The sequence below is a fragment of the Anoplopoma fimbria genome, chromosome 20, assembly GCF_027596085.1.
Source record: "Anoplopoma fimbria isolate UVic2021 breed Golden Eagle Sablefish chromosome 20, Afim_UVic_2022, whole genome shotgun sequence".
Classification (NCBI taxonomy): domain Eukaryota; kingdom Metazoa; phylum Chordata; class Actinopteri; order Perciformes; family Anoplopomatidae; genus Anoplopoma; species Anoplopoma fimbria.
Window position 1 is genome coordinate 579,916 of NC_072468.1, and position 21,762 is coordinate 601,677.

The 21,762-nt window shown below is 40.5% G+C and overlaps 2 protein-coding genes across 2 annotated transcripts in view; one reads left to right on the top strand and one right to left on the bottom strand.

Annotated features, from left to right (window-relative positions):
* The window catches only part of nbeal2 (neurobeachin-like 2), a 32,253-nt gene extending 19,027 nt beyond the window's left edge, over positions 1-13,226 (bottom strand). The window contains 13 exon segments of the mRNA XM_054620861.1: positions 52-686; positions 858-956; positions 1,201-1,284; positions 2,168-2,254; positions 2,729-2,835; positions 2,971-3,274; positions 3,374-3,459; positions 4,142-4,224; positions 4,478-4,590; positions 4,948-5,029; positions 5,457-5,621; positions 5,808-5,896; positions 12,682-13,226. Coding sequence (XP_054476836.1) covers positions 52-686; positions 858-956; positions 1,201-1,284; positions 2,168-2,254; positions 2,729-2,835; positions 2,971-3,274; positions 3,374-3,459; positions 4,142-4,224; positions 4,478-4,590; positions 4,948-5,029; positions 5,457-5,621; positions 5,808-5,896; positions 12,682-12,756 — 2,009 coding nt within the window. The 5' untranslated portion in view covers positions 12,757-13,226.
* A 1,507-nt stretch (positions 13,227-14,733) lies between these two features.
* ccdc12 (coiled-coil domain containing 12) lies at positions 14,734-21,498 on the top strand. The gene is made up of 7 exons (XM_054620862.1): positions 14,734-14,902; positions 16,863-16,936; positions 19,802-19,881; positions 20,049-20,110; positions 20,200-20,234; positions 20,341-20,417; positions 21,105-21,498. The coding sequence occupies exons 1-7, from the start codon at positions 14,819-14,821 to the stop codon at positions 21,182-21,184; spliced, it is 492 nt and encodes a 163-aa protein (XP_054476837.1). The 5' UTR covers positions 14,734-14,818; the 3' UTR covers positions 21,185-21,498.
* Positions 21,499-21,762: the final 264 nt, after the last annotated feature.

The following is a 21,762-nucleotide window of genomic DNA, read 5'->3' on the forward strand; positions in this document are numbered from 1 at the left end:
CACAGCCATATACATATGAAAGCCTGCAACTCCTCTTCTCACAAAATGTACCTGTAGAGCTGCTTCCTGCGTGGTCCCTTTCCCATGTCATGCTGAGCCGCTGTGCTAGAGATGGTAGAGGGTTTACGGTTGTTGGAGAACTCCATGTTGAGGCAGAGCCAGGCGTGAAAGGCAAAACCGCTGCCTGGCCAGCGTTGGACCGTGGGCACCATAATACCAGCCATGGGGGGCGTAAGATCAAAGTACTGCAAGGCACTGTCCTGGCCTTCTCTGGCCGCCATGGCCGAGAGCACTTGAATGATGCGAGCACAGTAGGGGTGCACCTTCCCCACCACTGCCCCATTGTCCTGATCCACCCTGAGCAGTCTGAGTAGGCTCTTCAGCTCCTCTGGTCTCAGACACAGGGAGCCCAGATCCTGCATGAGGCCCAGCAGAGTGTCTGCACACTGCCTGTGGAGATTCAGGGGCTGTGAGAGCACCTGCAGCAGAGCCCCCACCATGTCTGCCTCCACAGCCACGGTGCGACAGGATAAGGAGCCGCCGCAGACCGTAGCCAGCCATTGGGCCACTAGCAGCTGAAGGTCCCTCTGACCCGACAGGTCAGGCAGCCACTGCAGGAGCAGCAGCAGAGGCTGTTCGTTACTAATGCCAAGGTGATGGGCGTGGGCATGCTCACCCTCCACTGCCTGGAGACAGAGAGAAATAAAAACAGAGATAACAGAAAATAAGGATAAGACGTGGCCACATGGTCAGTAACTTGTACCCCAATTTAAATAGGAATAAGGTCATCAATAAGGGCTAATTGACTTCTACTGGCTCTGCACTCAGTGGGGATAACAAGGACATGTGTGTTTCACCATGTTCATCAGCTCCTGCAGAAGCCTTTTGGTGGGTTGACCTTGACTCTTCAGCACATCAAACAGCTGGGAGTAGCCAATCCTCTCCTTGAAAACCTCCTGAGGGGGTAAGAGACAGAAATAGGCTGGAGAGAGCTGCTCCACAGGGGATAACTAGTTGGCACACTTCCATACATTGAAAGTATTACAATGAAATTTCCTAAATGAACAGAAAACGACTTTCCTCATCAGGCTCCAATATGTGCTGGTGTTATAGGCATCATAGTATCATATGCTTTATAATAAATGTACAGAAGTATGAAGGATACATGATTTGACCATAGAAGATCACAAAGGGTCTTACCTTAGCAGAGGGCGAGTTACTCATTAAAGCTGTGAGGACTCCTAGGGCATGAACTGTAATACTGTCTGATCCTTTGACCAAAACCTACATCAAAATAATGATTGTGTTAAAATTATTTTGACAACAAAAGCGCCAAAAAGTTGAACATTCAAACTGCACATGACAAATAATAAAACAAATCAATTCTGAAGAAATCTTTCACCAAATTAATAAATTATTATTCCACCACTGCATTATTGGAGCACACTGGGTCAAAGTGCACTGCTGGATCAGTCACTAAACAGTCACCTCTATGTTAATTACTGATAAATCCCAGCATGCAAAGCCAAAGCAAACCACCATGAAAAAAAAAGACAGAGGCAATCCCCAACTATTGCTGGAAATTAGGTAACATTTAAACCCCTGGGCACGAGCCAAGTCTTTCACACAAGCACAACCGGTCACACTACAGAGCAGCTAAATATGAGGAAAAGAAGGAAAGACATGCACTCCAAAAACAACTATTTCATGCACTATGAAAAACACAACATGCTCTTCTTGCCTCGTGTTGTCAACAGGGAATTCAGCCTCTAATTACGAATGTGATAGAAATCAACACTCTCACACAAGCAAAGACTAATCCTCTTGCTTATAATATAAATGATAACTTTTCCAAGTGCCCAAAACTAGCAGCAGCTTGTCCTTTCTTTTATTTCAAGTTTGATTCATGTCGCCCAAACTAACAGTAAATCACAAACAACACAGGCTGTAAGTGGATACTTCAGATGGAGAGATGCGACAGATTAAAAAGGGAACTCCAGAAAACAACTATCACATAAAGCCAGACTACCTGCTTTATTTACAAAAGAGTGTTAGCCAGACTTCCTGCCCAAAGCATCCTGTTTAAAAAGCTCAGAGCAGCTAACGAGTAGAGAGAAGGCTGAGTTTCCTGCTGACAGACCAATAACAACACCAAGTGGGGAAGTACCTGGTCCACTTCGACCTCCGAGAGTAAACATGTCGTGAGGTCAGACACAACCTCACGCTCCTGGCTACGCATGTTGCTCTGAAAGAGCTGCAGGACATACACACGCAGTAACACATATACACACACACACACACACACACACACACACACACACACACACACACACACACACACACACACACACACACACACACACACACACACACACACACACACACACACACACACACACACACACACACACACACACACACACACACACACACACACACACACACACACACACACACACACACACAACACAAAAAGACAGACAATTAGACAAAAAAGTAATCTGTCAGGTGACAGGTTTGATCCTGGTCTGTATAGCCTCAGCGTTACACGTATGTGGAAGACATGTGGGGAGAAACATAAGCTGGAAGCGTATACATTTTTTATGATATTTAACATTGAACAGCAGATGTGGCATCCAGGCAAATAAAAGAGGAAATAGACATGACATAAATAAAAAAAAACAGGTGACAGAGAAGACAGACACACTTTAGATGAGACGGTTCTGACCTTGCTGTTCTGAACAAGCCTGAGTATGTGTTCAAAGCAGTTGTTGTTGAGGAACACGGCCTGCAGGACTGGCCTGTCAGAGCAATACAGGATCTCAGGAACAGCAGCTAAAATGGACCACAAGGATGATGTTGACATGCCGGTAAAATCGATTATTTGGCCTTCATACTGATTGAGCGAGATAAATAATAAGGAATGCTGTACGCTATGCTAGATTTGAGACCTAGTGGACATGCCCTTACTTAGCATTTGTCTCTGGAGGGAGATCAGGCTTTCTTCCCAGCTCTGCCTCTCGAGCTGCTCACTGATTAGTGGACGGTTCCAGTTGAGCAGCTGGAAGTAGCTCTCCAGGATCGTCCTGATCTCCACCTGTCGCTCCGCAGGGCTGCTGGAGTGCAGGAGGTGAATCATGGCGGTCAAGCACTGCAGGGTCAGCCGTGGGAGCCCTGTACTTTTGGGTTCAGGGGAGGTCCGGTAGCACCAAGCTCGCAGAATAGAGAACAGGTCTTCAACGGAGCGAGGGGTGATGGAAAGAAGGCCATTTTTCTGGAAAGAAATATGGACAAAGTCACCCCCCTATAATCACATCTAATCAGCATGTGTAGTGTTTTTTTACAATAATCACTGATGAAAAGGACAGCAGACCTTTCCTCCACTGATGACAGCGCCCTGGAGATGAACGAATCTGAGTGTGAGGAGCTCTGGGATCTCTTTGCTTTCCTGGAGACTCTCTGAAGACATGTATTCAAGCCAAGGAACAATGTCATGCAAAACCAGCTTTCACTTAACCACCATACAGAAAACAGTTACACAGTGCTATAAAAATATAATTTGGGTTTGTAAAATTAAGAAAAATAAGAATAAATGTAAAATGTTCATTGTATTATGGCTGAGCAAAAGCTTCACCTGCAATGCCACCTCTATCATTTAGAGTTACTTGAAAAATGAATAGCCAAAGCCTTGCTAATTGGCTAGGTATTACACAATTAGCTGTTAATATTTCTAATTAAAGAATGCTATTACAGTGTAATCCTCCTAAAATGTGGAAGTACTGAAACTTGCCCAGGCTGTGATTTCCCACATGGCTTATAGATTAGTGCTCGCTGATCAAATGGGCTTCTATAATTAGAAATGCTGGGCCTCTGGTGATTGAAACCTGATAATTAGATGCTGAACAATTTTAGTTTTTAGCCAAAACCTAACACTAGACTGGACGGACCCGTTATTTTTCATTATAAACAACATGGCAAAGAATGATTAAATAGGCAATTTGGTGAAAATGAAAGGTCACGGTATTTCATGTCAAAGATGACAGAACTCAGCTGTGTTTAGGCAGTGGTGGGAACTGTTTGATTCTAGTGTGAGGTCTGACAGGGATCACTGTGAAAGAGCAGACGAAAGGGAGTGTCTCACCATGGAAGAGAGCAGGCAGCTCCTCTGGCAAGGCCAACGGGGAGAACTTATACTTGTTCCTCTCCAGCGAGCTCACCTCCTCCCTGAAACACACAAAGCCTCAAGTCACCGCACTGACTCACATCACGCCTTTTCAGTCAAGAGCTGCCTCGAATATTGTCGGCACTAATGAGGTTTGACTCCATGGCTTGGAGGCAACAAGCAAGGGTGGTAACACATCACACAACGGTTGGGTAACATGTTAAATACACACTATAGTCCAAGGGTATTGTGACTAAATTCCACCTCCCACACATTCACACAGTGAATCTTCAGGGTGAAGCAGCACACACTCACCCTGCCAGGCGTCTCCTCCACGTCTGATAAGGGTCAAACAGACCTTCACACAGCACAAGTCCATACTGCACAACCATCTGCAGAGAAGACTGCTCACCTTGTCCCTTCTTAAGCTGTCCAAAATAAAAAGTTTGAGCACACATTTATGCATTACTCATCAACAGCACAGATACACCTGTCTTTGACATTCCTCATGCAACAAATACAACACATTCCAGTTCATTGAATAGAAGGTCGACTACACACCCACTTCTCTTTTCAGTGTAAACTAGTTATGTTACTTCTGTGTGTGGATGTTATGGTAAACAATTGACATTCTGTATAGGTTCACTGTCTACTGTGTATCACATTTCAATTTGGCTTAAATAATCTTTGCATGCTTGATACATTGAGCATGCAGTGGAGCCAAGCCCTGATATAAATTACTGAAATATGTGTCCTGTTTGAGCCACAGTTTATAAAAGTCTTACCTGGTCCAAACAGAAATTCAAAAGCTTGATGGTTTCAAAAACAAAATCAGGGGTCTTCTCTGGGTCGATGTTCTCCATATTCCTAGAAGTTGAGAGAAACTTGTGCAATTGAGTGTTAAGAAAAATCTGCCTTATGCTTACCCAATATGACCATTTTAAGCAAAAAAGGCAAATACAGTAGATGCACAGAATGTACATGTAAGTGACAACTTCCTGTGATGGAGTTGCAGCCTTTTTGCACAACCTGCTTTGCAACCTGCATTTAATCAATTTAATTCAAACTGTAATTCATCTGATTCCCTTTTCCACCATTGCCCCTTTTGTTATAAGTAAAGATTTTATTTTAAATAAAGGAGAATTATACCAAATTTTGTACATTACCTCAACTCAGGTACATTTTTATTTACTTAGAAAATGGTAGTCCTTTTATTCTCTAGTAACTGCCTGAATATAGTTTTACTACAAATAGTAATATAACGAGGCATATACACAGCAGGCTGGGCCCTCACCTGCAGATAATGATGAAGAACTTGATGAGGAGCAGGGGGTGAGGGGTGGTGCTGTTGGGCTCAGCGGCTTCGGAGAGGTGTTCTGCACTCTGCCATAGCTGGGTGCCGAGGAACACCAGGACCTCCCTGGGGAGCAAGGGCACCTCAGAGCTGCACTCCTCCCGCCTGGAAGATGGGAGAGGAGAACGGGGGAAGAAGCAAAGGGTGTTGTAATAGGGGCTGCGTTTACAAATAACATAAACATGTCAAATCGGTATCTCTACATAAAGGTCAGAGTTCATCTTGCTTTGGGGGATAAAAGCCAGTAGGAGCTTCTGGCAATGTAGTTTGTAAATAACTGTTTCTACTCACCTCCGAGGCTCCAGTGAATGCACATCAATGAGCCTCTCAAAGGACGCCACGAATGCCTCCAACCACTGCTGCAGATAGCCTACGTCTTTCTGTAAGAGGGAGGAGAGAAGACATGAGTGATGAAAGAGGCCTTCACGCCCCCAGGCACATCATACGCATCATGCAGTGATAGTAAACGCTAGTGTATGTGAAACATGTACACAGTTACACAATAAATATGAATGGAATATGCTCTTTGCTTGTGCTCAGTTGTTGTGCTACTACTGGAAAAATGTTGAGCGTTTAACTGTGACACACTTTGGCTGAAAACACGGCACTGACAAAACCTTATGACCTGTTTTTGTAACAGGATGTTGCAAAGAGATGCAATTCACAGTGAGGAACACATGAGCCAATGCTTTCCTTTTTCAAAACAAGGAGGTTACAAAAAACAAAAAGTTCATTTCATTTAAGTCCATTTCAGTCATAAGTTCCAAACATTCCGTAAACTCAGTATACAGCAGTCAACATACAATAACAACTTCTCAATGTACACATCTCATTGTCATTAACATTCCTGCATCCTTATAGTATCATTAAAGACAGTTTAGATCTTGCAAGTATGTTTACATGTCGTTATCACAGCTTTAATCAGCCTCTGCAGTGCAACATATCCTGTCTCACTGTCACATAGACCAAGTAACATTAAAGTCACACGGGTCAACTTTAAACTGATTTATTTAATTTTTTACTTTTTAAATAAAGCCAGATTAAAAAGTTCTGTTGATTAAGACAAGCGGTGCTACTCATGGGAACCCGATGTTTCATAATCAGATTACAAAAACCCAGACATCTCAAAATGTTCTTTGATCTACCGTGTGATGGAACAACCTGGACATTTTGATTAGCTGAGTATGCACAAAGCCACAGTTGCTGATATTTGAGGCAGCATTTGTAGAGCAAGCAGCATAAGGGAAGACATGAGTTGTTCCAGACTGACTGACTCATTCTACACAAATAACACACAGTACAGCAAAAAGCAACACAATAAATCAGGTACTTCCCCTAATACAACACGCAAATAGGTCAACAATTAGCAAGATGATGTAGCTTACTTTCAAAGCAGCTGCAGTATAGTGCTACTGTAACTGCAGTTAATAACATGTTTATTGTTTAGCTAATAATCACAGTTCCTATGAAAATGGAATCTAATGCAGTTGACCCTGAGCTAGTTTCTAATGCTGCTTTAATGTCAAATGTACATTACCAACTGGCATTGAGTTATGAGCCAGTCCATCTCTCATTGTATGTGGCTGAGCAGGGAGCCAGGTTCTTGTGAACCCAGTCTCAGATGAGCCTTCAGTGTCGTCTCCAGCCAGCAGCTCAGAAGCTGCACACTGTTCCTAAACCAGCAACAGCATCAGACTCGCTCCTCCCTGGTCCTCGAAACGTCAAATGAGAAGCCAGGAAATGACAGGTCATTTTAACCGTAGCTTATTTCCTCCATACACCGCCTCCTCGTAAAACCCCTTCCTCTTTTGCTTTTACTATAGTTGTGAGCAGATATGAAGGAGGTCTACAACAACAAAAAACTTCCCACAGCAAAATGAAGCGCTGGAACTGCGTTAATTCTTTCTAAATGTAACACAACCAAAAAATGTTGCAGGAGAAACACTGAAATTCAGTTCTCTCAGCTGGAATAGTTGTCACTGACTGAGCCACTGACATGTGGCGAGTTGAAGAAGTGAATGTCACAATTTACAGGATACTGTACTTCTAGTTGGAGAAAGCTCAGTCCAAATGCCTTTACCATGACATCAAACGCTTTATGTACAAAATCTGATTAGCCAGCTATTGAAAAAATAACAACCAAATGACGTAAATCATTCACATAGTGAATAAAATATCTCCATGTACTCTGGGAAAACCGGAAACCTAACTGAACAACCTATTGTTTTGTGCCTCCAACATCCGGACAATCAGGTATTGAAGAATTGAGCAACACCCCATCAGCTTTGTTTAACTTTCCAATAAAAGATTTAGTAGCTGAATGAATGAATCCTCCCTAACATTACTCACAATGCAAGAACAGGTTTTTTTACGACACTTAATCATCCAGCGCTTTTGATGATATGTCATCAATTCTAATTGTGTCTACTGGAAATCACAATGTACAAGGAAACCCAATAATAGGGGTCAATTAAGTGATGCAATTTGGAATTTATGAGTTGACAAACTGTATGATTTGATGACAGCTTTTTTTCTGTTCCCTGTCCAGCAAAGTAGCTTTGTGGTGTTGTGAGGGGTGTGACTGCCAGCGCTAGTTTTTTTAAACGTATAATAAAAAGATTAGATCACAGATAGGAAGTGAATCTGGTTTGCTAATGAGAAGTAAAACCAGGGGAAATTCATTTCATGTTTCTATAGTAAAATTGTTTCAGACACCAGTTAGAGCCCTTCTTTATGTCTGCGCCTTTGACCTAAAAATCATCCCTTACTAAATTAATCAACACCTCAGAACAAATACACACCCTTTGCTTTCAGTTGTACTAACTTCTTACCCTTAACATTGCTCAGACCAATCAGCTAAAGGATTTGTTCAATAAAGCCGCTATTAGAACTGATGTCACAAACCAACCGTGAGGTACCGACCCCTATAAACTGTGTCATTTATCCCTGTTTTCTGTGCACATGGCCAAGCAGCTGTGCCGCTCTCTGCTGCTTGGCATTCTGCTTCGCTCCAGCTTCCTGCACAAGTGAAAGCAAAGAGGACTTAGATTTTTCTGGTTGGCCCTTCTGTTGGTAAACAGGGGAGATCGAGGCACACAAGGGAATTCAATCACAGGGCTCATAGGACTGTCATAGTGAACTGCAGGGGTGGCTGTTGTTGTTGCATCTCTCGTATGGACGTGAATCATATGTGATCAGTAACTGAGACAAATAAACAGTGAGGTGACAGACAGCATGACTACAAAAGCCAGGAAATGCAAGTTCTTTTTATAGCAAGCCAAGGAGGTGGTTTCACAGCTGTGTGGATGGGGCACAGTGGGGTCTTTACTGTGGTCCATCGCTACAGGCTTCAATTAGTCCCTCTAACGGACTCTTAAGCTAATAATCACGGGATAATCACACACTATTTCTGTACCAGCCTTACATCTTACTGTATCAACTCAAACATGCCGCTTCATTTCTCACTTTAATCAAGAATTATGATGTAAAGAGGGTCTATAGTTTACTTCAGTGTGTCTTGAGTCAGTTATATCTAGCCAGTAGACACTGTGTTAACCACACAAGTTCATAAACATTAAGGCTTTTTCAATGCATCACCGAGTCATATATTACAAAATTACATTAACAATTAGGAGAAAAAAAGACCTATCAAAAATGAAAAGCTGGAATGTGGGATTGTTTTAATTTTTTTGCTGTAAAATTACCAAAACAATTGATCATTTATCAAAATAGTTATGAATAATTTTCCGTATATGAAGCGACAAATGTATTAATCAACAAATTGTTTCAGCTCGAACTGAATGTTGCTTGTTGACGCATGATTCTCTGACACATGCAAACACATGAAACCTTCTACCAGCTTATTTAGGAAATTAAACTTAATTGAACTGCAGTCCCCCGCAACCATAAACAGCTGAGTTGATTTGTTGCTATAACCACTTAACAATTTATCATTTATTCAGGTAAATATGTGCTGGCTCCTGGTTCTCAAATATAAGAGTTTGTTTGTGTTTCTGAGTTATTTCTAACTGTAAATTGAATACAATTGGGTATTTTAGCAGTTTTGGGACAAAACAAACAATATGAAGACATCAATTTGGGTTCTGTTTACTAACCAGTCATTAAATTGGTCAAAGATTTGAACTAAACTACCCATTAATTAATTGCTTAATTCCTCTACCAAGTTGCAGTTGAGTAAACTCTAATATCATTTCTGTATTATCCAAAAACAATACCCTTCTGGTTGCCTTCAGACACGATCTGACAAGTTAAGTTTCTCCCTCTGTGATTAGATCACACTGTTCTGTGTGTGTCCATACCTGTCAGGAACAAACATTTATGATGGCTGGAAATCTTTCTCAGAAATGAGAAATGGAGCTCTGAAATTGTGCCAGTAAGGTGGTTTTAACTCATTGTATGAGTGCACAGAGCATTGCTATCACCACACCTAAAACTGCAAAAACCTGATAACTAAGAAGCATTTAGTGAGTAAACATTGTATATTCACATTGTCAACATTTGTTTTAGATTTAGGTTAAAGATAAATTATGTCTACGGTGATATAACGTATCCATACAGTGTTGTCTCGACTAAAGCAAATAATCAACTCTGATCTATAACAGAAGCCCTTATCTAGAAAACTAATATATAATATAAAAACGGTCATTTTTACAGAAATTGTCTCATTTTGGGCCAGTTTAAGTAAAACATGCTTCTTTATCACAATGACTTTTCACTCCTTAATCTCAGCTGATCCAAAAATATTGCAAGGGGTGTGTGATATCTTGCACAATTGGAGGAAGCAGAGCTCCTTTATCAACTACAAGCCGGAGCACGTTTTGCTTTCTTATTGCAAATACTGAACGATGGCTGAGATACTGCATGAACTAAAACATGTTGGAATCGACTGTTCTCATGTTATCCGCTGCTTTATTATACTCTGGAACTCTCATAATGTAATTTTTCTAATGACTTCACTACCTGACTGAAGATGCTGCGATGATACAGAGGCTAATGAATGCAGTGAAAACCTTGAAAAAAGTCTGAAACCAATATATGAACACATCTGAGGACCATCAACAGGGACAAGACTGAGATATATTTACAGCTGCCAGGGTGTGTCTGTTGTCCCTCAAACAGTGTTGGCCATTGCCACTATAAGTAAAGGCTTGTTTGCAACGCTAACAAAAAGCCTATTAAACAGAGCTAAGATCTCTTGATCTCTTTGACTGATTTGCAAAAGTAAAAACTTTCCTTGATGTGTGAGATGGGATGTGTCCAGTTAGTATGTCTGTGCCAACTTGAGAAAAACACATCATGTTGATTTCTATAGGAAAGGCAGGTGATTGTTCTCTGAAGTTGTTCTGCTGCCTTTCTGCAGTCTATTGTGTTCCCTGTGAGTCACATAAGGTGGTGGCGTTAAATACTGCCAGGCGCAGTTAAATCCTTCGCCTCTGCCAACCTTCGATGCAGCTCGTCAATGAGGGCAGGTCATTTGCACACATGCAAAATCTACAAGATCGCTTGCAAATCTATGCACCATTCACTGGTGGGAAATGTGTAAAACAAAATATTGTAAACTTTGTTCCTTTTGCCTTGAGAGCAACTATTGAGAACTAATTGAGAGCCAAGAAGCAGCTAAATAAGGAAGTGGTCTTGCAAATAGAAATGCTAGACAACTGTCTCAGTCATATTGAAAGGCACACACACACACGCACACACACACACACACACACACACACACACGCACACACACACACACACACACACACACACACACACACACACACACACACACACACACACACACACACACACACACACACACACACACACACACACACCGGTGATTCTCTCAGATGGATTATTTGTAATGGTTCTATTTTTTGTATTCGGAGGAAAAGTAACAGGGCGGAGCAGAAACACACCAAATTACCACTTTGATAGTATATGCTGCAAGAGGTGTGTCACTTATGCATTTGGAGCATTTTGCAGTTATTCCAGTTTTGACTTCTTTGTGGTTTACAGCATTTGGCTGATTTCCTAGATTGAAATTAAGCCTTAATTAAAGCAACATTCAATAGACATGTGTAAGGAAAAAGCTCATAGTCTAGGACTAAATATTATTCCGGTCAAGAAACCTGCCACTCAGATCCACGGTTATAATCAAATCTAAATATTTATCCCACACAGGGAACATACAGTGCTACTAACTTGGAAAGAAGTGTCATCTTGTTTTTTTTCTGCCCTCTGGCATGCGAGCAGATTGCAAACACATTAAATAGTAATCCTTAATGTATTCACAGCCAAACTGTCTTTCTCCTTCAAGAGGACACATGACATGAAAGCATGTGCAATATACTTAACTATTAATTCGTTCCATCCTTATTACTAAGACTTTGCACCTAAATGGACAGCCAATGGAATGAACTGCGTTCACACCCTCAGAGGGCAACATCTGAGACCAAAATATCACATACAACTATTTGACACTGCATTTAGGATATTGCAAAATGGGTTTTCACATCAATATTATTGTGTTGTGTAATTTTTACATGTATATATATATATTTAATATTGGTAGGCCTATAGCGTAATATGTATTGTGCTGCTGGCACTAAGTCAAAAACATATGTTGCAGTTGATAAGTGATAATATGTTCCTGAACAATAAAACTGGCTCCAAAACAATATTATTGCAAATATGGTTTAAATATGACATGCTTCATTTTGGAAAAGACACAGGAGGAAGAAACAGGAAGTAGCCTCAGTGACACCTGCATCGCAGGTAGGCAACAGAATCAAACACACGTCATGAATTGAGTTAATCTGCTTTAAATAGCCAAACAATACTGCTTCCAATCACTTTAACTGGCTCAGTGACACTGGTGATGTGCGTTAATAGCTCAGTATCCTGACTAGTTGGTGAAATAACCAACTAGCTGCTGTACAAACACAAGCGACTTCCTCCTGTCACCGTTTACACACACACACACACACACACACACACACACACACACACACACACACACACACACACACACACACACACACACACACACACACACACACACACACACACACACAGTGGTCATGTGTTTTATGGGGTCATGTTAACTTTAAGCCCTGCTGGCTGCAACAGGTGTCGGTGTCAGGTCTGCACTCACCTGTGTGTAGTAGAACCTCCACAGCTCACTCAGCTCCTCTCTGGGTTCCATCCCGCCGCCCTGATGGTTGCTCATATCTCCCTTTTGTTTCTGTTAAATCATGAAAGTGGTCATCAGGATCAAAGCAGGAGCTGTTTGAAGTTGTTTCCTAAACGCAGGAGGACGCAGCACGTCAACCGTTCCTGCATGTTCGGGCACAATAATCCACGAAAACAAAAAGAAAAAGTGCTTTCTGTCTCCACACGCAAAGTTACCAGAGTGGCGTGAAAAAGCAAAATATGACGTCGCGATGGCTGTCGAGATGATTAAACCAGGAACAGCGTTTGTTGAGGAACAGCCATGTCCGTGTTCAGAGAGCTGCTGTGTGGTTCCTGTGTGGTTCTGTGTGTTCCTGTGTGGTTCCTGTCGGAGAGAGTGTTCCACGGAAGCGACACGATCAAGACCAAGACATGACTGAGCCCATGTGAGTCCAGTCAGTAGAGATGCAGCACATTCTCATCAACTTAGTGTCTGTGACACAGTGAAGAGTTGACTGTAGATCCTGCTCACAGGTAGGCTGGTGTCCTTAAAGACACACACACACACACACACACACACACACACACACACACACACACACACACACACACACACACACACACACACACACACACACATGTAAACACAGTGACAGAGAGCAGTGTTTCAGCTCCATGCATACAGTACTGATAACATACACACACACACCTGAACTTCAAACTGTAACGACTAGTCATGATGTCTCCAGGTGCTGTGATAAATAATTATTGCACAGTTTTATTGCATTCCAGACTGTTAATCAATAATCCTGTAAACACAGAGAGGCCTACATTCGTACAATTGATTAATACTTATTATTTATACTTAGTATTTGGGAGTTTTAGGTGGTCCTGGTGGTGTTTGGCCTAACTCCAAAACCTACATGGCTAAGCAACAGCTTACCCATTTATCTAAAAATGTGTTATTATGATATGATAAGACACATATATACTGAACATAAACTATTGTATTTGTTTCAAACAAAGTAGATTACAATAACAGACACTTCTTGCAAGAGGAGTCAGGTTTATTGGTTGTTGTCAAGGGATTTGTTATCTCTAACTCTAAAAAAGCATCATATTTCATGAGGTTATTGTATACTTTTTATATATTTTCAGCATATGTTTTTGTATGTAAATCACCTTGTAAAATGTCAATTGGATGAAATTGTACTAAATCAGAGAAATGCACTTTTCTCAAGACAAGTGGTGTTTCTGTTGTACTAAGGTTTTAGGTGTAGACATATTTTCCTATCTATGGCAGACTATGTAATCTATAACAGGAGTTAATGAACTACTAACATGTAAGACTACATACTATGGGTAAGGTGTTGGTTTATTAGTGTTATGATTAAACTTTGTGGGGACCTATAACATGACCACTTGGTCATTAGAAGGATGGACACAGTGAAGGCGATGGCCTACATTTAAACAGGACCTGACTGTGCCAGGCCATCCTATATGTATCCCCCTTAATCTACATGTCTGAATAGTCCACATGTATTATTCATGTGTTTGCATGTGTCAGAGAATCATGCGTCAACAAGCAACATTCAGTTCGAGCTGAAACAATTTGTTGATTAATACATTTGTCGCTTCATATACAGAAAATTATTCATAACTATTTTGATAAATGATCAATTGTTTTGGTAATTTTACAGCAAAAAAATTAAAACAATCCCACATTCCAGCTTTTCATTTTTGATAGGTCTTTTTTTTCTCCTAATTGTTAATGTAATTTTGTAATATATGACTCGGTGATGCATTGAAAAAGTCCACATCAATTAAAAATTGCATATAAGATGCTGAAAGTTAAATCAAGTAGGACAGAAGGCCAATACCACCAACATAGACATCAAACTAATTGGTCTGTTTTAATTAAAATTTGGAAAATCTAATAATGCATAATGAGGAATTTGACTTTGTAAATATTCAAATGTAATAATAATTCATGATTTTGAAGATGTGTTTTTGCAACAGAACATCAGAACATGTTCGATGAGCTCCGCGGTTGACTTCTCGGCCTCCGTCAGGACGACCAGCCGAGCTCAGAGCGCAGCGAGCGGCGTGCAGAGAGGAACATGGAGCGCAGCGTTGGGTCGCTGCAGGAGCAGGCCTTAAAGAGGAAGGAGAGGCTGAAAGCACTGCGAGACAAACAGCTGCATGTGAGTGAATGTTCTGCTGCTTCTGGGCTGTGATAGATGCAACATGGACAGTAGCATAGCCGGCTTTGCTGGGGAGCTAGCGTTAGCCGACTTAGCTTGTGGCTAACAGCGTTAGCATATGTGTAGTTAGTCTATCGTAGCTCTGGTTCGTGGCTTTGTTGTCCTGTAAGAGGATGTGTGTTTGAGTTTTTATTCCAGATGTAATGTATTTCACTTATATTTAATTCATACAGTGTGTTTGTAGGTCTGGTTTGCCTGTGCAGCTAATCTCTGAAGCTAACTTTAACACATGTCTCAGAGACAATAACAAAGTGATGTAAGCTTCACTCACGTCTCTAGCAATGCTTATATAATATAATATCTTAGCTACAGCTTGTAAAGTGAATGGGGACTATAACGTGACACCACAATGAAAAACACACCTTTGGCTGAAGTGATCAGCTAAGACATGTTTGTTACAGTAAATTAACATGATCAATTGGCTTATAGATCCGCAGTGAAATACTATAACCAGACAAAGTCAGGATTTTAAACAGTTCTCTCAACAATGCACTTGATGTTATCTACAGGCTGTTGAAACCAGAGCTAAAGCAGAAGCTGTGTTTCCTTGTATTTTGGTTGATGTTCAGCAATACATTTAATAAATGGGGCCTCAATATCTTTCTGCAGAAGTAAAGGATAGAAAATTGGGAAGTGAGCACTGTGGAATAATGTATGCTTCCTTAAAGTGATTGGGATAATTTGATAAAGAAGATAAAGTGTCAGTGTTGTTCAGTCTTTAATGCAAAAAGCACAGTTTCTCTGAAATACATCACAAATATAGGGCTGCCAATGGCTGTAAAGGTCTTTTGTACATCATGAAACACAGAGATATTTTTTTCAGATGGGTAAATTGGTGAAAAAGTCAAAATAATCAGAAAGTCTGAAGATATCAGGGAATTTCAACTGATAGGTAGTTTCCGAAGAATGTAACATCAATTTTTCAACTTCTTTTATAAAGGTTTTGCGTTAAATCCAGCTGTTTTTTAACAGCTTTCTAGACATGCCTGACCATTGTGATAAGCTTATCACCTTTACCATCTACAATATCTATAAAGCTGAAAACATCAATAGCTAGGCAGCATTAACACAAAAAAAGATTCCCCTATGCCACATAGTTTTAAACTGAACACTGGTAGTAAAAACACACTTATGGTGAAAGCTGGAGCAACCTTAATCAGAAAACTAAACTTTTACTTCTTTGAAAAAGGATAAGAATAACGTATGGAAAAAAAACTCAGTTGCAGGAAAGGTGCTGATAAAAAACTGTATCTGTGGGAAAAATGTTTTCAGACACAGCATCTCTGTTGTCACTACCACACACAATACAGTGACATTTTTATGTATGTGTAAGAAGTGTTTCAGAAATGATCTTATCAGTATCAAGCCTAAATCAAGATGACATGAGCAAAATGTTAACGTGAAAGGCTAATCGTACTATCAAAATTTAACCTTCTGTCTTAAACATTACACAGTTATTCTGCGCCCTCTGCTTTGGTGATTCAGTTCTGGATATGAATTCTTTTTGCAACAGGAAACTGTGTTTAATGTGCAAGCCCCTGTTTTTTGAAGTTGGACCAGAGTGTGTTTCACTAAGCTTGTGTTTAGCATTGGCATACTGGGCTTGACAATGTCTGCAATAGCAATGTCTGATAAATGACCGTTGACATTCCAGAAGCTGGGGGTGGTTTCCCTTTTGTGATGCACTTCAAGAGTGACTCAGTCCCCTGAATTGTTCTAGCAGGTGGACAGGAAGCCTCTTCAGGAAAATGCAAGCAGGGAGGGGTTAAATATCCTTTGTTATCTCTTTTCACTTGGGGATCAATATTATTTTTACTGCATTTCTGCAAGCCTATGTCATCATTTATTTCCTCATTATTTATGTGCAGTTATTTTAATTATGGCATGATGATTTTAACAGGGGCGAGATCAGGAAGATGGGGAGCCAGAGAACAAAAAAGCGTCACTAGAGGAGACTACTGAGGAAAAGCACAGGTTGGTTCATCACACTACAAACAAAAATGCCTGTTATTTGTTGTTTTTTAATCAAATTTTTCATCAAAGCCTGTCATTCGATGTGCAGTCGATGTGTCCTTGGGCAAGACACTTAACCCCAAGTTGCTCCTGAAGGCCATCGGTGTGGACTGGATGTTGCATGAATGTTAGTTAGAGTCTGATGGTGGCACCTTGATGGTAGCCTGTCATCAGTGTGTGAATGGGTGAATGATATGTAATATACTACTGATTGTAAGTCGCTTTGGATAAAAGCGTCTGCTAAATGACTGTAATGTAATGTAATGTCATTATTTCTTCAACTCTTGCTCTCTCTTGCTCGCCCCTTCAGCTGAATTTTTTAAGCTGCACAAACGGAACTGAAACTGATGTGGCAGCACACCATCAGAGCCTTTATCTGATCATCACCTTCTTGTAACACTGTATTGCATGTCTCAGTGCAGGTCATGAGATGCAGTGTTTACACTGGACTGGATCACAGCCTCCTGCTATTAGCTGCTCAAATATCCTGCAGCTTAGTGAACCTTGTGTGTTAGCCGGTTTGAAGGAGCAGCAGCTATCTTTCCTGTCTTACAGGACCTTTTTTTCCATTGTTTATATTTAATGGGAGTGCCACTATATTTCCTCCAGTCCAACAGGACAGATCTCTCTCATGAGCATGAAAATAGCTGCAGATTTGAAATGCTTACATTTCACATTTATCAGTGGAGAGAAAAGTTCACTGTTGAATGTAGTCAGTTTTTTTTTAATCAGTGCTTTGCTAAATCAAACAAATTTGTAGCAGGGTGCGGGTGTAATGTATCTTATATTAAAATTTCATGGGAGATCAAATTGCCAAACCCAGGCATGAACGAACACAACGATCCACATGTTTACCATACATTTGTTGTTACTCAAATGAATGACCCACAAGAAGACAGTAGAACTTGGCCAGAGTTTTTCAGCTTGCTGTGTGTTATCATACATTCCTCCAAGCATATTTCACAAAGGACACCAACGGGCACCATACAGCTTTTCCTTTTACATGTTGTTCGGTGTGTCAGGGCTGCTGTTTATAATTTTAAGATAGACAGATAGGTAAGTCAATTTGACATTTTTGGAAATGGCAAATAACATTCAAGGTAGTTCAAAAGCCTCGACAATATTGATATGACTATTTACATGCTAGCTTAATCAATCTCTGTGGCCGATGTGTAAATGAAAAGGCTGATTGTTTTTGGGAGATTTTTATTCTCTGGTCTATGAGCAGGTAGCTTGATATCAGTGTAAACATTTGAACACTGCTGCACCCGCTCCTCAGCCACAGTTCACTCTTAACATTTTGAGAGAGCCCCACTCTCTGCTCTGAATTTATCACCGGCTCTCTTTGATTCAACAGTGTGCTTGAAGTGGAAGTTTGTAAACACACTTTAAAGGTTTGGCCGATCAAACTAAGAGATAGTTAAGAAAAAAAGGAGTTATGTCAAGTTTAGGAGGCAGAAAATGTATTCGTACAGTTTGTATATCCAGTCTTTTGCAACGCTAGTGTTAGAAACGTGTTTTCATTAATAGTTGCCTTCGGGCAAGATTTTATTTCTACCACTACTACTTATCCATGATAAGTGATCCTAACAAATGAGCTGCAGTGTCCATTACATTTACAGTCCTCAAATGGTGTTTAAAAATGTTATGGTGACCCCTTGACCTTTTGTGCCACAGTTTCTACACAAAACTTAAAATTCTTAAGAACACAATTATCATAAGGTTTGGACAGGAACTTGCTCCCAAGAGGACTTTTGTTTAATTTCCTTCATATTTGCCCTTTAACCCAGCACATGCTTCCTGGAAAAAGAACTCTTAAAATGTGTTGATTGAATTTGTGTCAACTTTATTTATACATGTTTTATTTCATCACATTATGATCTATTGAAGGCTGATAAATAAATAGCCTCTAGCTAGTACTGGATGGATGCCTTCTGGCTACTTTAAGCTGAGCACCTTTCTGTCAGGGCACCTGGACTTTGTAATACTGTGGCTGTGGAGCTTAGTTTGGCAAAATTATTGAAATCTTTGAATTCATTTTTAGCCCTTGTTTGACGACCATTGATGCACTTTCCTTCTTTTTATTTAATTCATTTTATTACAGTTGTATAGACTTAGTTCATATCATATTCATATTTGGTTTTAAATAAATGTATTAGAGAATTAAATTTAAGGATGAGATGGATACAAAGACATATTCCCTTTAGGAGAGACTCAGGAGGCATAGAAAGAGCTGTGTGAAGTAAGAGTGGCCCTCATTCAGCCAAAGGCAGAACATGACCAGCATTCCTGCCCATACCCATACAAGGCATCAGTCTGTCTGATGGCAGCAGGGGTTTGATGAATGTATCCAGAGTGTACCCTCGAGCCCTCATCTGAAATCCATGTTAAGCTCAGAGCAGCTGATAGCTCTCTTGGTCAGACAATAGTTTACATCTGCCTCTGGTCTAACATATGTATGATCTGCAGAGATGTCAGGAAATCTTGCCAAGAATTCCTCTGTGCAGAGATGTGATGAAAGACTTAGACATTCAACATCAAGGACAGCATTCCTCAGCTGTTTGCTGCTCTCCGCAAGTCTGTGCCCAGGAGCAGGTGGAACATGTTAATCAGACATGCTCATAGGAATAAAGAGGGACATTATACCCAACCTCCTCTAGACATTAGATGTGCAGCTGTGAAGGGTTTGCAGATGGTCTTTTATGCTCTATATCTCTGGTGGTTTATATTTGACTACAGTGCCACCTCCTGGACGGTCACATGAGTGTGGGAAAAAGAATGAGAGAGCGCTGATGACTGATAATGCATTGTGATTTCTGTCCTCAGAGAGCTGAAGCTGAGGAATTACACACCAGAGGATGAAGAGCTGAAGGAGAGGCAGGTGCCCAAAGCAAAACCTGCATCAGGTGAGAGTTCTTCAATCATAAACAAGCTTTGAAAAAACATGAACTCAGATTATTTTCAAGTTACGCTGCTGTTGAGTACTGTAAAAATCATGCTGCCCTTGATCACAGACTCCTGCTGCTTGTATCACATATAATTTATTAATGAATGATGTGTTCTTTGTTTGCAGTGGAGGATAAAGTAAAAGACCAGTTAGAGGCAGCTAATCCAGAGCCCATCATTGAAGAAGTGGTGAGTACCCCTTTGTGTCTAGATGTGAGTTCTTTTGTTGAAGAAACATGGAGTTGTAGTTGCCTTATTCAAGGTTTTTTTCCCCTCAGGATTTGGCCAACCTCGCTCCAAGAAAACCAGACTGGTAAGAGTTTTTTTTTTATTATTATTTAACAACTTGTATGGCGCATAAATCATGGTATGATGAATTTGTTTCTGACATTGTCTTTTTATTGTGATTCTGAATCTAGGGATCTAAAGCGTGACGTTGCAAAGAAACTGGAGAAGTTGGAGAGGAGAACACAGAGAGCGATCGCCGAGCTCATCCGTTAGTATTTCATGTTTTTGCGTTTCATCACTAACTCTCACCACAGAGACAAGCATGTCTGAGCTAGGTGTGAATTATTAGGCTAATTGCTTTGTGGTTTCCAGATTCCACAGAGACTTGAAGCCATCTGATAGCATCAATGGTGCGATTCCTCCACTGATGTGTGAACCACATTCTAATAATAGGCTTGCACTTTCAGGGAGAACACAAAACGGGTTTAAATTGAAAGGGTTTTTCCCCTCATTTTAATATTTGACATTCCGAATGCGGGTAGCCATGTTTTGTGTCCTGCCAATAACATAATTAGTATGTTTATAGTTGTATGTTAACATAAACAGCAGTCATTTCTTTTAGTTCGGATTTAGCTTTCTGTGCAAACACAGACAGCATTACAGCTACTTTTTGATGTGAATTTAAACATGGCAATGGCCTGAATTTACTGTTATTGTAAAAAAAACAAAAAAACAACATTGTTATATTTTCTCTGTGTTGGGAGCTACTCGGCTGTCTGCCAGCAGAGTGTACGGTCTGTTTGTGGGACTACAGGAATACTTGGTTACAGGAAGTCCCTGGTGCACTCAACCTGAAGAAAACCGTAACCAGCGCTACGGCCAATATGCAGCAATTATACATAAATGTAACTAGCAATGAATAAATCTGATTGACCGTGAGTGTTTGTGTGTCCAGGGGATCGTCTGCGGGGCAGCGAGGAGGAGTTGGCCGGAGCGGTGGGAGCAGTAGGAGTGGAAGAGGGAGACTCGGACTGAATCCAATATGTGACCGATGAATAAAAAGGAGACTCCAGAGGGATTGCCTGTGTTTACTGGGACTGCACTGTACTGTCACAGCTGTGTTGTGCACAAAGAGATGTCTGCTTTTATCGCTGCAGGGAGTAAAGTCATGGTTTCAGTCATGTCTTCTTTTTCCCTTGCGAGTCCCGCCTTGTATCATTGCATTATTCCATATTAATATGTAGTAGTGCATTCTGTGTACATGGTTTATTGATGTGCGGTTGTAATGCAACAAAAATATTTTTGATGTAAGTTTTACAATTTCAAGTAAAATAATGTGAGTTTTTCAAATGGCTGATTATTTTATTTTTTATGCATTTTGCCGTTATTTGGGAAGTAGGGGTGGGCAATCTGGATTAATTTCTCTATCATGGCATATGTAATCACATATTGTGATATGGTACAGTATGTAAAGTACCTAATCACACATGCAAAAATCCTATAAAAAAATCTTTATAAAATGAATATTTAAAGTAATTGATTAAAGATAAAAATAATTCCCTCAAGCAGTCCTGCAAACCCAGTTATGTTTTAGGAATGGCTGTTGCAGTTAT

What these genes read in the sequence shown, in the direction of transcription:
- ccdc12 (XM_054620862.1), top strand. Translation starts at nt 14,819, where the DNA reads ATGGAGCGCAGCGTTGGGTCGCTGCAGGAGCAGGCCTTAAAGAGGAAG. An exon ending in TGCGAGACAAACAGCTGCAT is followed by an intron (nt 14,903 to 16,862) that starts GTGAGTGAATGT and finishes TGATTTTAACAG; the next exon opens with GGGCGAGATCAGGAAGATGG. An exon ending in GCTCCAAGAAAACCAGACTG is followed by an intron (nt 20,235 to 20,340) that starts GTAAGAGTTTTT and finishes TTCTGAATCTAG; the next exon opens with GGATCTAAAGCGTGACGTTG.